This window comes from Crinia signifera, chromosome 3, assembly GCF_055691185.1.
Source record: "Crinia signifera chromosome 3, ASM5569118v1, whole genome shotgun sequence".
NCBI lineage: Eukaryota > Metazoa > Chordata > Amphibia > Anura > Myobatrachidae > Crinia > Crinia signifera.
In genome coordinates this window covers 309,453,212-309,469,266 of record NC_139219.1, presented here as the reverse complement: position 1 = coordinate 309,469,266, position 16,055 = coordinate 309,453,212, and the positions used below count along the sequence as shown (strand labels likewise).

The following is a 16,055-nucleotide window of genomic DNA, read 5'->3' as shown; positions in this document are numbered from 1 at the left end:
AGAAATGGTGCGTGTTTTGCAAGGTACAATTAAAGGGAAAAAAAACACATGCATCTGTCGGTCTTTCAGTTATTGTGTTTCATTTCTTTCTGCACGATCATTGCCATTAGTCCCTTGCACATTCAGAACCTATGAATGTACCTATCTCCAGGCATTTGGCAGCCATGTTATATAAATGCTTCAAAAATATTCTCAGCCGTTTGTTTTTATTTTAACCAAAGCGAAATGCATTATTGCATAACTAACATATACATAATGTCTTATCGGACGTTCGAGACTTACACAGTGTTCTCTTCTCTCTTTCACCCCATCAGCTTATTTTCTACTATGGTGCCACAGACGCCTGGTGTCCTGTTCAGTATTATGAAGACATCCGGAGGGACTTTCCTAAGGCTAATATCTGGCTGTGTGAGAAGGGGTACAGGCACGCCTTCGTCCTGGATTCCAGCAAGGAAGTAGCCGCCATGATTAAAGTCTGGTTAAAAGAGCAGTCAAACATCTGAGTTGTGCTCGGCCCAGAACCCGCTCTGGGCCCCGGACACCCAGGCGATCATTTTAAATGTTCTTAAAGCCTATTAATTGCTAATCGAGGCTGATAATCAGAAATATAATGTAAGTTCATGAACCGGTGCATGCAGTTTCTGAGAAACGCCCGCCTGGCTTTGGTTCACGTCAGTCTCAACTTTGCCTGCATTGTTTATAGGCGGTATTACTACGTCAAATACGGGGGAACACTCATTAAATACATAGCACAATGTGCTTCAGAAGATACACTTTGGTAAAGGTGAGGGCGACAGTGTAATGGTCAGCATTACTGCCTCATAGAACTGAGGTCATGGGTTTAATTCCCATCAGGGACCTAACTGTGGAGTTTGTATATTCTCCTCGTGCATGCTTGGGTTTCCTCCGGTTACTTCCATTTCCTCCCATAATAATAATGATATTTATATAGCACCTTTCTCCCAATAGGACTCAAAGTGCTTTACCATCGTCTTTACAGCTCAAAATACACAACAAGCTTAACAGTAGATGTCAGTGAAATGCTTGAGTAAATAAGAACGTCTTTAGTCTATTTTTAAAGGATTCTACAGTGGGGGCTTCTCACCCTGTGCGAGGAAGAGAGTTCCATAGAGTTGGAGCAACAAAGTTGAAAGCTCGACCCCCAGATGAATTCAGGGAAATTCTGGGTACTGTTAGTTGTCCTTCTTCAGTGGATCGTAGTAATTGAGTAGGACAGTAAGGAATCAGAAGCTGCTGCAGGTACCTTGGGCCCTGGTCATGTAGGGCCTTGAAAGTCAGTAAGCCAATCTTGAAAACGATTCGCCATTTTACAGGTAGCCAGTGAAAGGAGTAGAGAATGGGAGTTATGTGGCAGGCGCGGGGCTGGTTAGTTAATAGTCTGGCGGCTGCATTTTGTATGAGCTGCAAGCGGAGCAAACGGACCCATGTGTTCCACACACCTGGAACTCATAACGGTATAGAACTTGGGTCCGGGTACTTATGGAGGCATGGCCTAATTGCAGGAGGCAATGTCACACCCATCAGGAGAGGCTGCTTCTGACATGTAAGAGGGGGAAGACAGACCAAAGGCCCTTGCTGTGCCCTCCAACAAGCCCCACCTCCAATCCAGAAATATACTGGTCGGTTAAATGGCTCCCAGCAAAATGAACCTTAGCATGAATGTGTAGGGAATATAGAGTGTAAGCTCCACGGTGGCAGGGAACGGTAAATATCTGGTAATAAATAATAATTTTCACTAGTACCAGTGGGTTATTTATACTGGGTGCAGGTAGTGCCACCGAGAGGAGGCGTGGCTTGTTGGAGGGGCACAGCAAGGGCCTTTAGTCTGTCTTCCCCCTCTTACCTGTAGAGTGACAGAGAGGATTGGTGCCCCAAGTGTGCTCCAAAAAACCTCACATATGTTCTCTTTTAGTCTTCCTCGTGACCCACCCTTCTTTCAGTTCCCCCTCTTACCTGTCAGAAGCAGCTGATGGGCTGCAATTAGCCCGGGAGGCTGCTGTGACTGAGTGGGGGAGAGCAATCACACTAAATAACTTTCTCCCCTGGATTTGCCCCTGGTTGGGGGTCTTATGGAACCCCCCTGTTTGGCGGCATTGAAGATGCTTTTTTTTCTGTTTTATAAGAGGTGTGACATTGCCTCCTGTAATTAGGCCATGCCTCCATAAGTAGCCGGGCCCAAGTTCTGTACCGTTATGAGTTCCGGGTGTGTGGAACACATGGGTCCGTTTGACAAGGATGGGTCCCGTGCCAAACATCCAGCACCCACAAAGTGTGATGAACAGGGGTCCCTTCCTCTGTACAGTACCTGCTGCTGGTAGTTAATATACTTCACACAGGAAATGGCAATATCACTGGCAGTGAATAAATCACACAAAAGATGGCCGCCAGCTGACGTTATAGAAGGGAGCATTGAACATGGACACTCTGCCCGTTAATACACCTCCGACATGCATTTATTTTTTTTCAACATCTATGTTCAGTACACCTTATACATCTGTAATATGCCCCGTTTTAATTCCATTTTATGTTGACCATTTAATGTAGATTATACGCTTTCCGGTTTTTAGATTGGTTTTTTAATTCCATTTTATGTTGACCCTGTAATGTAGATTATACGATTTCAGGTTTTGGGAGGTTTTTTTTAGTATTGTTAGCTAGACGTTAAGATGAATTACAGCTTTTCATTACGAGCCTGAACGCACTTGACTTCCTGCCATTGAAATGTTGGCTGCAGATAAGGCCCAGAAGTGAGATGCGGAAATTTGTGCAAATCATAGTTTGGGTGCAGAGTTTTCGGACGGTGTATCTGTCTTGTAGAAAATGAAATACTATGAAGCGTCTTTCCGCTACAGTACATATTCCGGCAAGTGCAAGTGATAATATAGTACCGCTGAAACGTTTACTGTATGGATGCTAGTCCTAATTTATTAAAGAAATACAAATGCAACTGAACAATTACTGATAATATATATATATAATTATTATCATTATACGATATGCATTGGTGCCTTGGGAATCTTGACAGGGAAAGTAGCCACTGTGGCACTTTTTAAGCACTTAGCTACACCTGGCCACACCCCTTTTCCCAGGGCCCGGCTGCACTTTCTGCAGCCCTGGTAACATGGCAGGTAGGAGCTGATTGGCTGGCTGTTTACCACCCTTTATTTTATCATTTTTTGAAGCTTGATACATCTAGCCCCTTGTCCTTACTTGTAGTAATGTAATATATTAATCCTTCAGTATTCTAACGAGCTTGCAGTACATTGCATCTAGCGAGCCTTCAGTACATTCCGTCTGACCACGTTTAACTGCAATACATTCCAACTGACCCAGCCTGGTGGTAATTTTTATGGTTTAAGGTAATAAATCCTTCGGATAATAACTTCCATTTATCTGATTGGCTCTGGGGGGTGATGATTCTGAACAGTAAGACCAGAGATTGCAGTATACACTTACGGAGATCTCTGGTGGGTGGTCTGAATTAGCTCCTATTTGTAGACACTCCCCCCAAATATTTTACTTTAGGAAGTTGCTAGTTTAGCTTTTATTTACATGCAGCGATTATTGGGATTCTTCCGTTCTCTCTGGTTTTTAATGAATATTAAGTAGAACATGCAGAGATCTTTCACCAAGTAAATAAATATATATATATATTTTTTTGCTTCTGCCAATAGCTCCAGCTGTTGACTCCCACAGAGGGTCGCAAATGTACTCCAAGCATTTCACTACTTTGGGGGAATGACGTCTCCAGTTTTTGTCAGTTCAGGATAATGTTTATATATATATATATATATATATATATATATATATATATATATATATATGTATGTATGTATATATATATATATATATATAGTTTATATATATATATATATATAGTTTATATATGCCTACTGTCCATGTGTCTCCGAAACACTGTCATCTGTTGGCAATCAGTGAAACAACATCTCTTTATCTCTTTGGGACGAGATTCACCAAACAAAAAATCATGTAACAAACCCCATTTTCGGGGTTTTTAACGCATTTTCATATGCAACAAAGCCCCACCGCCAGAGTTTTGCCGCTTCTAGACGGTGTAACCCCATAGAAGCCTATGGGCTTCCCTTCGTGCCGCCCCCCCTTAACTTTGTCCGGGCAGCCTCCTGCTGTGCTGCCCGGACCAGTGACCTCCTTCTACCCCCTGCACCGCTTCCGGGTGCAGGGAGGAGGATCGCTGGCTGAGCAGCTGCAGCCGGGTAATGGTACTGGGAGGGAGGGGGGAACCGCTGCACATCGCCAGCCACAACGCAAAGTGCAGCTCTTAACACAAGACTTTGCATTAATAATTGCATATGTTAGTGGATATCCGATTATTAACAATGCAGGCGATCGGTGGAGGAGGATGTTAGTGCATTCTGCCATCACAGAGACAACTTGCTTTCAAAGCTTTTGCTTTGAGTGGGCTTACTAGTGTATATATATATATATATATATATATATATATATATATATATATATATATATATATATATGTATATAATATATATATACATATACATCCTACAAAGAGAAGGCGGGTGCCAGGATTTGCCGCTACAAACGGCAAGTAAGGAACGGAGTAAGGAAATCCTTAGCCGTGTCCGCCACCCAAACCAAACGTCCGAGTATTATGTTTCTGGATTTCATATGCGACTTTAATTCAGAATAATTTTCATTTAGATTTAAAGTTTAAATATAAATTCTAGAGGTGAATGCATCCTTGTTGCATCCGCTGTGTTTGTTATGTGTGATCCCGGAGCAGCTGCCGAAATTTAAGTAGCTGGTTTGGACCCCAATTCCCTCATATTCTTCATTATCTAATATCCCATTTGTCTGTGAAAATTATTGTATGGTATTCTGCCCTCCTAAATGTCCTCTCTTAAGTGTAAGTAGAACAGGACAATTATTATTTTCTTTTATTTGTTATTCTCCACAATGTTCCTTATGAGAGATAAAATAAAACCAGTGCACCAAACAATATAGTTATTACAATGCGCCATAGTAAACCAACATGAGTACAAAGTATAAATAGGAATAGTAAAATCACAGGCAAGTAGAGGGGAAGGTAAGTCACTGTAGTCAGCAGGAAGTTATGAGTTTCACGAGGGGACTCGTGGTCCTGTAGCCATTGTATGGGCGAGCAAATCAGTGCCCTCCAGGCAGGTCTGCAACAAGTGCCATAGGGAAGAGGCAGATTTTCCACAAGGCAACCTAGGCACTTGCCTAGGGCCCAGCAGGGCCCCATAAAGATATCCTGGCCATCCAAAACGTTCCCAGAGGAGCATTATGTGACTACCGCGTGACTTTATGACATCACATGGACCTGACCACACTCCCAAAGTCCATTGGATGTTTTTTGATAAAATAATATTTGGACACACAAAATGGTCTCGTCCCACTGTATGTGGGCAGTCAGTTTACTTAAATGTGACACAGATATTAAGCCTACGTCCAAAAGACCTAGAGCCTGATTCAGATTTGTATGCAATGTTGGGGTTCAAGCGGCTGAGCATTTATCAGTAGACCGCGCACACGCCAATGTGTTCTATCGATGATAAATATAGTGCTATGGAATGAGGAGGGCCCCAATCGGTATCTTGCCTACTGCCCCATGAGGTCTAAATCCACCTGTGTCATAGGGCAGCAACAGAGACTGTCTCCAGGGCCCTGAACTTCAGACACAGCACCCTATACCCTCACAAATAAGTAAATCTCTGTCTCCTGTGCTCATCCCAACCTTAACTAAAATCTGAACCCTCTCTTTCTCTACTGGTATCTTTTCTTCATTGTTCAAACACGCAGTTATTACTTAGATTCTGAAAAAAAACACAATTCTGACCCAAGCTTTCTCTCAAACTACCGTCTTATCTCTCAACTTCCATGCACCTATAAACTACTTGAAAGAATTGCCTACACTCGCCTCACACACATTCTTAACTCGCACAACTTATTGGACTCACTTCAGTCAGGCTTTGGTTCCCAACACTCCACTGAGACAGCACTGACTAAAGTTGTGAATGATCTGGTCACTGTTAATCTAAAGACCACTATTCACTACTAATTCTTCTAGATCTCTCTGCTGCTTTTGACACTGTTGACCATACACTTCTCACACAAACACTACAATCCCTAGGTCTTAAAGACACAGCTCTTTCTTGGTTCTCATCCTACCTATCTATCCGCTCCTTCAGTGTTTGTTTCTCTGTTTCCACCTCCTCTTTGCTACCTCTATCAGTTGGAGTACCTCAGGATTCTTAGGGTCTTAGGTCCTCTGCTTTTCTCAATTTATACCTCATCTCTTGGCAAACTAATCAGCTCTTTTGGATTTCAGTATCATCTGAACACTGATGATACTCAGCTCTACCTATCCTCCCCAGACCTGTCCCCATCTGTATTGGGCCGTGTCTCTGAATGCCTTTCTGCTGTTTCATCCTGGATGTCATCTCACCACCTCAAACTGATTATTTCTAAAACAGAATTAATTATATTCCCACTAATAAATAGTAGTTACCAACCTGATATCTCTATCACTGTTGAGAATATGACAATCACTCCTACAACTCAAGCTCGCTGCCTAGGTGTCATTCTTGGCTCTGAACGTTCCTTTGCTCCCCACATTTAATCTGTCATGCCACGTGCACATAGAAAACATATAAAAAATTCGCCCTTACCTTACGCAAGACACTGCAAAAACTGTAATCCGTGCTCTCATCATCTCACGCATTGATTATTGCAATAGTCTCCTTATTGGCCTTCCCCAATACAGACTCTCACCACTCCAGTCCATTATGAATGCAGCTGCGAGGCTAAACTTCCTAGCCAGACGTTCATCGTCTGCAAAGCTACTCTGTCAGTCACTTCATTGGTTACCTGTAATCTACCGTATTCAATACAAAATTAATTTTCTCGCACACAAAGCCATAAACCAAACTACACCAACATACATATCTTCTCTTATATCAAACTATCTTCCAACCCGACCTCTTCCCTCCTCACAAGATCTACGTCTCTCATCCACACTCATTATTCGCTCCCATTCCCGATTGCAGGACTTTCTTTTGGCTGCACCCACTCTGTGGAATGCCCTCCCATGCACAATAAGACTCTCCTCCAGTCTCCAAACCTAGAAGCGTTCCCTAAAAACTCATCTCTTCAGGCAGCTTATCAAATTCCAGAACCAGCCACTTAACCTTCATATACCGTTCCTATCTAATCACATCCCCCCTGTACAGTCCACACAAATCCACTCTCTTTCTTTTTCACATTTTCCATCCTCCTGACCCCTGGCCAAACTGCTGGGTCCCCCGTATCATACAGTACACTAGGAACCTTTGCACTCTATTGGATTTAATGCCTATTTCCCTATAGATTGTAAGCTTGCGAGCGGGGCCCTCATACCTTTGACTGTCTTTAAATGCAGTTTGTTGTATCACTGTCTCCTTTGCAAAGCGCAACGGAACATGCTGCGCTATATAAGAGACTGTTAATAAATAAAATAAAGGCACTCGCAGCCGGCCCCTGCACATGTACAATGTGAAAACTGCGCATACGCATTCCCCAAACCATCAGACTACTTACGCATTCAGACCTGTACGAACAGGTCTGAATTGGCCCAATATGTCAAGCGCATGCAAAAAAAGTTTAACTTTTTGCCACTGTGACATTTATATAGGATTACATTAATTGCATCTGCAGATGGCTTTAGTAAGAGAATGCTGTTGTACTTGCAGTAAGAGAATTTGCACACAATAGACAATTGTGTCGATCATACCCAGGAGGACGGATTGGCCCACCGGGAAACCGGGCCATTTCCCGGTGGGCCGGCCCAAAAGTCATTAATAGGGGTCGGCCACGCTCCCCCATGGGCTGGCTGGGCGCGCAGCACCTCCCAGACTCCCAGCTCCCGTTCCCAGCAGCAGCAGCTGCTGGGAACACTATTTTACAAAGTGTTATTTGTAGCAACAGGTATCAAAATGAATCCACTATTCTGCTCATTATAGGTTTACTGCGTTTATTATGATCACTGTACGATATAATACTGTATAATTTGCTATACTGTATGCCTCACGGTACTAACACTGAGCGGGGTGTAGGACGCTTTAAAATGCGGCCAAACCTCAAAAATTCATTTTTTTTTAATATCAGGGTATCTATTACTCTTGTAAACAGTGGTGCAACAAATGACAGTTTGTGGTTTCATTGAGTTACTCATAGTGGCTTACTCGCTCGGAACGGCTGGGGTGGTCCTGAAAATAGGGTAGTGCTCCCACCTTATCAATTGTGGGCAAGTCTCCCAGAGCTAGCCACCACCAGCCCAAAGCAGCCCTCTTACTGGGTGGGATGTTCTAACATCCGCCACCACTCTCCGCCACACATCGTATTGCATACATACATGCACTAACATATGCAATTAGTATCGCAGAGGACAGCTCTTTCGGCCGCGGGGCATTCTGAGAGGGATCCATGACAGGTCCCTCTGACAGCGCTGTGGAGAGAGGTCCATAGGCTTCTAAGATATCACTGAGAGAAAGTGGGTGATCAGTGAGTTGTATTGGGGGTAAATTTACTAAGATGGGAGTTCCATTGAAGTTGCCATAGCAACCAATCAGATGATACTTATTTATTTATCACCTTCACGAAGATAACTGAATCCGATTGGTTGCTATGGGAAACATCCCATCTTCAATAGTACTACCATTTTAGTAACTTTACCCCAATGCAGCTTAACTCACTGATCGCCCATGTGGGGACCATCACGCCCACTGGCCGATCAATGCGTCCCACCACTGAGTGGACCTAGCCCCTTCCCATTTTCACTGAGCACTTGTTTTAATAGATATCCCCCAATGAGTCCTGTAGGTGATAATGATGTGATGAAGACAAGTGTCCATAATCCTATGTTCTGTTACTGTTATATGTACCTACCTTTGCTGTATGATGGTGGTACGTCTAGTAAATCCCTCTGCTTTCAGTCGAATACCCTCTTATGATTATCAGATGTTTCAACTTTACGGCTAATCCCAATTTTATGGACCAATTTATCACTTCCTCTTAGAAGCTAACTGCGCCAGGCATCTATCCGAGACCTCGAGCAATGTCTAAGAAACAATGCAACCAATTCTTCACCAAGACACATTTAAAACACATTTTAAGTTGTCATTAATTGTTCTTCATTGAATTATCTTGTGTACATTCAAGCAATAAACCTACTACAGTCTATTGTTTTGCTGCTTTTTTATTTTACGTCCTTTTGACTTTTTATTGTATTACGTTATTTATTCTTTTTTGTGTGTGTGTGTTTTTTATGTGTGCAGCTCGCACTCGGAGCTGTCTTCTGCTCCGAGACAGTTCTGGAGAAACATTTGCCTGCCATACAGTCTTCAGCTGGGAACAATGGTGTTCCTCTAGTCCTCCGGAGATCGTTCTGCTATGTCACAGTTCAATGTAATTAGAATGCGTTTCTGGTATTGTTGCTCCAAGCTACAAGTTCTTCCCTTGGATCTTGCTCAGCGATCCCATGGAGACAGGACATCTGAGGGGACACGCAACCGCACTGCAGCACATGTGGATGTCTCAGTGAATGAGGTTGATTAGAAGCAGACAGGCTGGCTCGAGTATTGTACGGAACAATGCTTGCTACCTCACCCGTCAGCATAAGCTGCAGGACAGTAGGCCTTGTACAGGTGCAGGGATGTGATGTGAGACAGGGCACACTAATATATTTCACAGCAGCGATGGGCAACCAGAAACCCTCCAAGGGTGCACCTTCTGCCCCCATCTACTTCTTGCTTTATAAACAGGATTACTCAATGTTGGTACTCCCTGCAGTAGGGAGGTGCAGGTCTTGTTTGCAAAATGGTAACCATTGCCCTGTCAGTATTTATTATATTTATATGCCTTCATAAGACGGGCTTGTTTTAGGCTTTTATGTTGCACATTCAGAACTCAGGATGATTTTATTTTTAATGACATGTTTTATGTTGACAATGATATCACATAACTTTTATATCTTAAAGGCCTGGTTCACTTTTAAACAATGTATTTTGTTCCAATGTGTCAGGAATCACGGCCCTAGCATCTTACCAGTACGTTGGTCTATTCTGTGCCACTGGCGGTATTGCTGGCTAGCATGATGTCCCAGTGTCACTTTATCACAGCGGTCTGGCTGCATAGGCAGCACCATGACTCCTGGGATCAGCTGACCCATGAGCTCCAATCCCCAGTACCCAGAAGCTGTCATGTGACTCAGGCGAATTCAGCCCAGTGTGAAGCATGCTGTCCAATTCAGGACAAACACTGCAGTCATGTGATAGTCATCCATTCAGCTGCCACTGAGGAGGATATAAGGAGAGAGCACAGAACAGTCCAGCACCTTTATCAATTGTCTACCTCCTGAGGGGATGCGGTCATCTATTAGAATGAACTTAGGTCTACAGTCATTAGGTCGACCCCACTAGGTCGACTGGCAGGAAGGTCGACCTGACTTAAGATCGACATGGGCCAAGGTCTACATGACTTAAGGTCGAATTTGCATAAAGGTCGACATGAGGAAGGTCGACTGGTCATAAGGTCGACATGGGTTTTTCACTGTTTTTTGCGCCGACATGTGCCGACAGGCGGTATTTCATGCCCTACCATCCACTAGGGCGTGGTGGGAGAATAAAATAGTGTGCCCGAAGCATGGCGAGCGAAGCGAGGGTCCGATTCTCATTGCCAACTGTGTCCATGTCGACTGTGTCGACATTCGGATCAAAAAACAGTGAAAAACCCATGTCGACCTTATGACCAGTCGACCTTCCTCATGTCGACTTTTATGCAAATTCGACCTTAAGTCATGTCGACCTTGGCCCATGTCGACCTTAAGTCAGGTCGACCTTCCTGCCAGTCGACCTAGTGGGGTCGACCTAATGACTGTAGACCTAAGTTCATTCTGACAGATGTCCCGATTCCCTCCTGAGAGAGGCTGATTTCTAGGCTCCAGGCTTCCTGACTACAGCGCTACCTGTTTCGTGTTGCTGCTGCAATTGCTCCTGGTTCTTTTGCCACCTGCCTGATATTCTACTGTTCCCATCTTCAGCTTCCTGAGTTATCCACAGCTCCCAGGCTACAGCACAGGATTTATGAAATATTGGTTCCCAGACTGATACCTGGACCATCTGTTCCCAGACCGAAACATGACCATCGGTTCCCAATCCAATATCCGAGCCAACGGTTCCCAGACCGAAATCTGAACCATAGGTTCCCAGACCAAAGCCAGTGACCATCGCTTCGAAGTCCGAAGCCAGTGACCATCGCTTCACAGTCCGAAGCCAGTGACCATCGGTTCAGAGCCCAAGCCCAGTATCATTGGTTTCCAGGCTGATGCCAGAGACCATGGATTCCCTGAGGAACCATTGATACTTACCAATCAGTTCCAGTTCATCAGTGCATTCCCTTGGCCACAGTTAGGTTAGAGTGACTCAGACGAAGCCGCAACTTGCCCACCGGTAGCAGTGAAACCCCTATCCCCTTGCAGAGAAGACCCCCGGTGGTTTTTTTTTTTCAGAATAGTTTTTATTTAATCAGTACAAATTTTGAACATGAGGTACTTTACATAAGGTCACAACATAAATTAACCATAGCCGGATAGAAATGTAAGGTACAAATGAGTTCATGTAGCATAAAACTATAAAGTACCGACTTATTTATCAGGCCAGAAGGTGAAGACTCTGGCCAATATAAACAAAGGGGGGGGGGGGGGGACTAAACATAAGACTGGAATGTAAAGACATGGAAACATAGGTAGTAAGTCGCATAGGACAGACACACAGGAGAAGAAACATGTGGGTAAGTGGGAGGTAGGGGGAAGGGAATCCAGGGCAATCATTCAAACATCAACATTTAGACATTAAGTATCGAGGCAGGGTCTACCTGGAGGGAGATTCCTAGTGGGAGGTTTCTTTTTTCTCTATAGATACACCACTTAATCCACTTAGATTTTATAGAGTTGGCGGAAGAGGAAAGTTTGTAGTCGATCGTTTCAAATAAATAATGCTTATGAATTTTACCCAAAATGAGGTGGATATCCGGAGTCTCCGGGGACTTCCAGTACTGGCCAATCGCTGCTTTAGTGGCAATTAGGATCTGACCTATCAAATAGCTGTCTTGTTCTGGGATGGAGGGTGATAGATGAAACAGCGCGGTGACAGGGTCCATAGGTAAATGAACCCCTACTATTTCTCTCAACAGGGCAAACACTTCCCCCCATATCGGCTGTAGTTTTGGGCAGTCCCAGAAGATATGCAGGAGGGACCCAACAGATCCGCACCCTCTCCAACAGAGATTAGAGACTGTCGGCCAAATTGTATGCATCCGCCGAGGGGTGAAATAAGCTCTATGGCATAGTTTGTAATACATTTCCGAGTGACTTAAACATTTAGAAATCCTAAAGCAGGAGAGTGCGATAAGATCCCATTCTTCCCTAGTAAGGGTCCTACCTAAATCGGTCTCCCATCTGATCTGGGATAATAATTTGTCCGACTGTAATCTATTTACTAGTACGTTGTACCATCTAGAGATGCCTCCTTTATTGTTCTGCGAGGTCAGGACTAGGACCAGTCTTTTTGGGAAAGAGAGCGACACTACAGGTCTACCAGCAGCTGCAGTCAGCCAGTGTCTTAGTTGTAGATATTTATAAAAATCTTGTCGTGGTATAACAAATTTCTCTGAAATTTCTGTGAAGGACATAAGATCACCTACTGGACAAATATCTCTGAGCGTGGTTATACCATTTGTTACCCAGTTATCTAATTTTAAATTGGGGATGAGGGAAGCTATAGTCATGATGGCCAAGTCTGGACCAGGCAGGGAGGCCTCCACTTCTTTTGCTATTAAGTCATGCCAAGTTAGTAGGGTATCTCTAATAGATATTCCTGGACCCCCCCAGGAGGGAATTTCCCCCCTGGGCAGCCAGAACAATTCCGACAGGCAGGTTTTAGGCAGGAAGGACTGCTCTATAGATACCCACGGTTTCACCTGCCCAGTGGAGAACCAGTCCCTTGCCTGGTTCAGTATACAGGCTGAGAAGTAACTCCCCAGATCTGGGTAAGCCACCCCACCCAGATGTTTGGAAAGAATAAGGACTTGTTTAGCTATGCGTGGTCTAGATCCTTTCCAGATGTATCTGGAGAATAGTTTATTAAATTCCAAAAAATAGGATTTGGGGGGAATCCTTGGAATGGCTCTAAACATATATAGTATCTTCGGGAGCAGCACCATCTTGGCTGCTGCGATGCGGCCCAGCCATGAGATTTCATGAAAACCCCATTCCCCTATCAGTTTATCTAACGCTCCCAGTAGAGGCTTATAGTTGCATCGAAAAATATCAGGACCCCTAGCAATTTGGACCCCTAGATATTTAATCGATGTCAATTGCCAGGCATATCGGTATTGATCTTTCAGCCGCTTAACTCTCTCTAAGGGAATGTTAATAGGGAGAGCTTCCGTCTTGGTGGTATTCAACTTGTAGTATGATACACTAGAGTAGAGGGACAGGACTTTGTGGAGCTCGCATAACGAGGCCTCCGGATTAAGTAAGCACAGCAAGACATCATCTGCGAATAAGCTAATTTTATGATTTATCCCTCCCAATTCGGGTCCTTCTATGCGGGCAGCGTTCCTAATTTTCTCCGCGAGAGGCTCCATAGCTAGGGCGAATATGAGTGGAGAAAGGGGGCAACCTTGTCTGGTGCCATTTGTTATGTTGAACATATTGGATAAACAGCCGTTATTGAACACCCTCGCGGAGGGAAAGGAATAAAGTGCAAAAATGGCATCTAAAAATCTACCAGAGAATCCATATTTAAGCAGAACTGATTTTAGGTACCCCCAATGTAACCTGTCGAACGCTTTTTCAGCGTCTAGGGACAGAATTAACAGAGGGGTCTTTTTGAATTCACAACTCTCGACAATATTGAGTACTCTACGGATGTTGTCCGGGGCCTGCCTGCCCGGCACAAAGCCGACCTGATCCGCTGCGATAAGTGATGGCAAAAGGGGGCCTAGTCTATTTGCTATAAGTTTAGCATACAGTTTGAGGTCGGTATTCAGGAGGGCTATCGGTCTATAATTTTGTACTGCCGTGGGGGGTTTACCCGGTTTGGGAATAGTGACAATTCTTGCCTCTAGCATCTCTTTAGGGAAGTTGCCCGCCTCGGAAGCTTTATTAAACACTTTAAGGAGAATTGGGGCTATGATTGATTTAAAATGTTTATAAAAATTAGAGGGGTACCCGTCTGGACCCGGGGCCTTATCTCTAGGCAGAGAGTCAATGGCCGCTTCAAGTTCCGCTAAACTCCACGGAGAACAGAGGGCATTGGACACTTCAGGCTCCAAACCCGGGAGGGAGACATCTGCCAGAAAATTCTCAATCTCAGATGCTGTAGGCTGGGGGGTCTCAGCGTCAGATTTCAGATTATAGAGCCCAGCATAATATTCTGCGAATGTGTTCGCTATTTCAAATGGATCAGATATTTTTAACCCCGCTACGTTGTGAACACTATGTATCCTAGCTTTCGACTGCCGGCCCCTGAGTTTTCTCGCCAGAAGGCGCCCTGCCTTATTGCCCAGCACACAAAATCTCTGGTTTAATTTAAACAAGTTCTTCGTAACTGTTCTAAGGGATAACGCATTTAACTTTTCTCGCGCGCTGTGCAGAAAATTCAGGATTTGCGAGTCCCTCGGATGGGCTTTATGCTCTGCCTCCAACTTAATCACTTCAGCCTCACATTGCCTACCCTCAGCAGATTGCGCTCGTTTGATCCTAGAAGCAACTTGAATGGCTGATCCCCTTAAAACAGCTTTTAGCGCACACCAGTGATTAAAGACACTGGTATCGTCCGGGCTATTGGATGCAATATAATTCAACAGAGAGGTCTTAATGGCATCACAAGCTTCTGGATTAGCCAATGTATGTGCACCCAGCCGCCAGGGACCCGGGGGGGCTTTGCGGGAGTTCAGGTCATATTTGATCAGTAGAGGGGAATGGTCTGACCACGTCATTGGTAAAATGCGGGCCTTGATAACAGACTTTAAAGTCCATTTGTCAGTTAGGACTAAATCTATTCTAGAATACGTGCGGTGGGGATTGGAGAAAAAAGTATAGTCTCTTGTCGATGGGTTTTTGGCCCTCCAAGCATCAAATAGTCCATATTCCCCTAGTAATTGTCGAAATCCTAAGGATTGGGAAGGGGGGGATGTGGGCTGGTGGCGACCTCCAATAGGTTTAGATTTGTCAACCGTGACGTCAAGCACCATATTAAAATCACCCATTAATATAACAGCTCCTCTGGAGTGCTGCTTAACTATGGCACATAATTTCCTGCAGAACTTGAGTTGCCCGGTGTTAGGGTCATAACATGAGACCAATGTTACTTCAGAGTCTTCTAGCTTTCCAACCAACACTAAGTATCTGCCCTCCGGATCTGCCACCTGAGACTCTACTGTAAGGGAGCTTTTAGAGGAGACCAATATAGCGACTCCCGCTTTTTTTAGGGGTCCATTCGCCATGTAGCACTGGGGGAACCTGTTGTCAAAGAATTTGGGCGGGGCCGAATTGATAAAATGGGTTTCCTGCAGTGCAACGATATCGGCTTTCATTTTAAAGAAGGAGTTTAAGGCTAACCTCCGCTTCTGCGGGGAATTTAGCCCCTTAACATTTAAAGATATAAGGTTCACCATGGGGCAGTCCGGAAGGCAGATTTGACCCAACGAAAATTGATTGACCTGGAGTGAGGGTGGGGGGGAGGGACTGCAAGGGGGGACACCAAACATGAGGGTAGGGGACACATAGACATAACAAAACGGCTCTATACAGAGTCGGAGTGAGACGCCAGAAACAGGGCGCCACACCAATCATACTTAAGGGGGGGGGGGTAGTGGCAACCCACCCCGCAGTGTCAACAGAACAATATTACAAACATCATATAACTAAATAAGAAAGGCAATAGCAACATGCAAACGAGTCGAATATATCCTAA

The 16,055-nt window shown here is 44.4% G+C and overlaps 1 protein-coding gene across 1 annotated transcript in view; it reads left to right on the top strand.

Moving 5' to 3' along the window:
* Window positions 1-9,258, top strand: part of LDAH (lipid droplet associated hydrolase) — a 239,718-nt gene extending 230,460 nt beyond the window's left edge. Inside the window, exon 7 of the mRNA XM_083178608.1 lies at window positions 315-9,258. Within this exon, the coding sequence (XP_083034734.1) occupies window positions 315-503 (189 nt within the window). The 3' untranslated portion in view covers window positions 504-9,258. The remainder of the gene's footprint in view (window positions 1-314) is intronic.
* The last annotated feature ends 6,797 nt before the right edge of the window (window positions 9,259-16,055 follow it).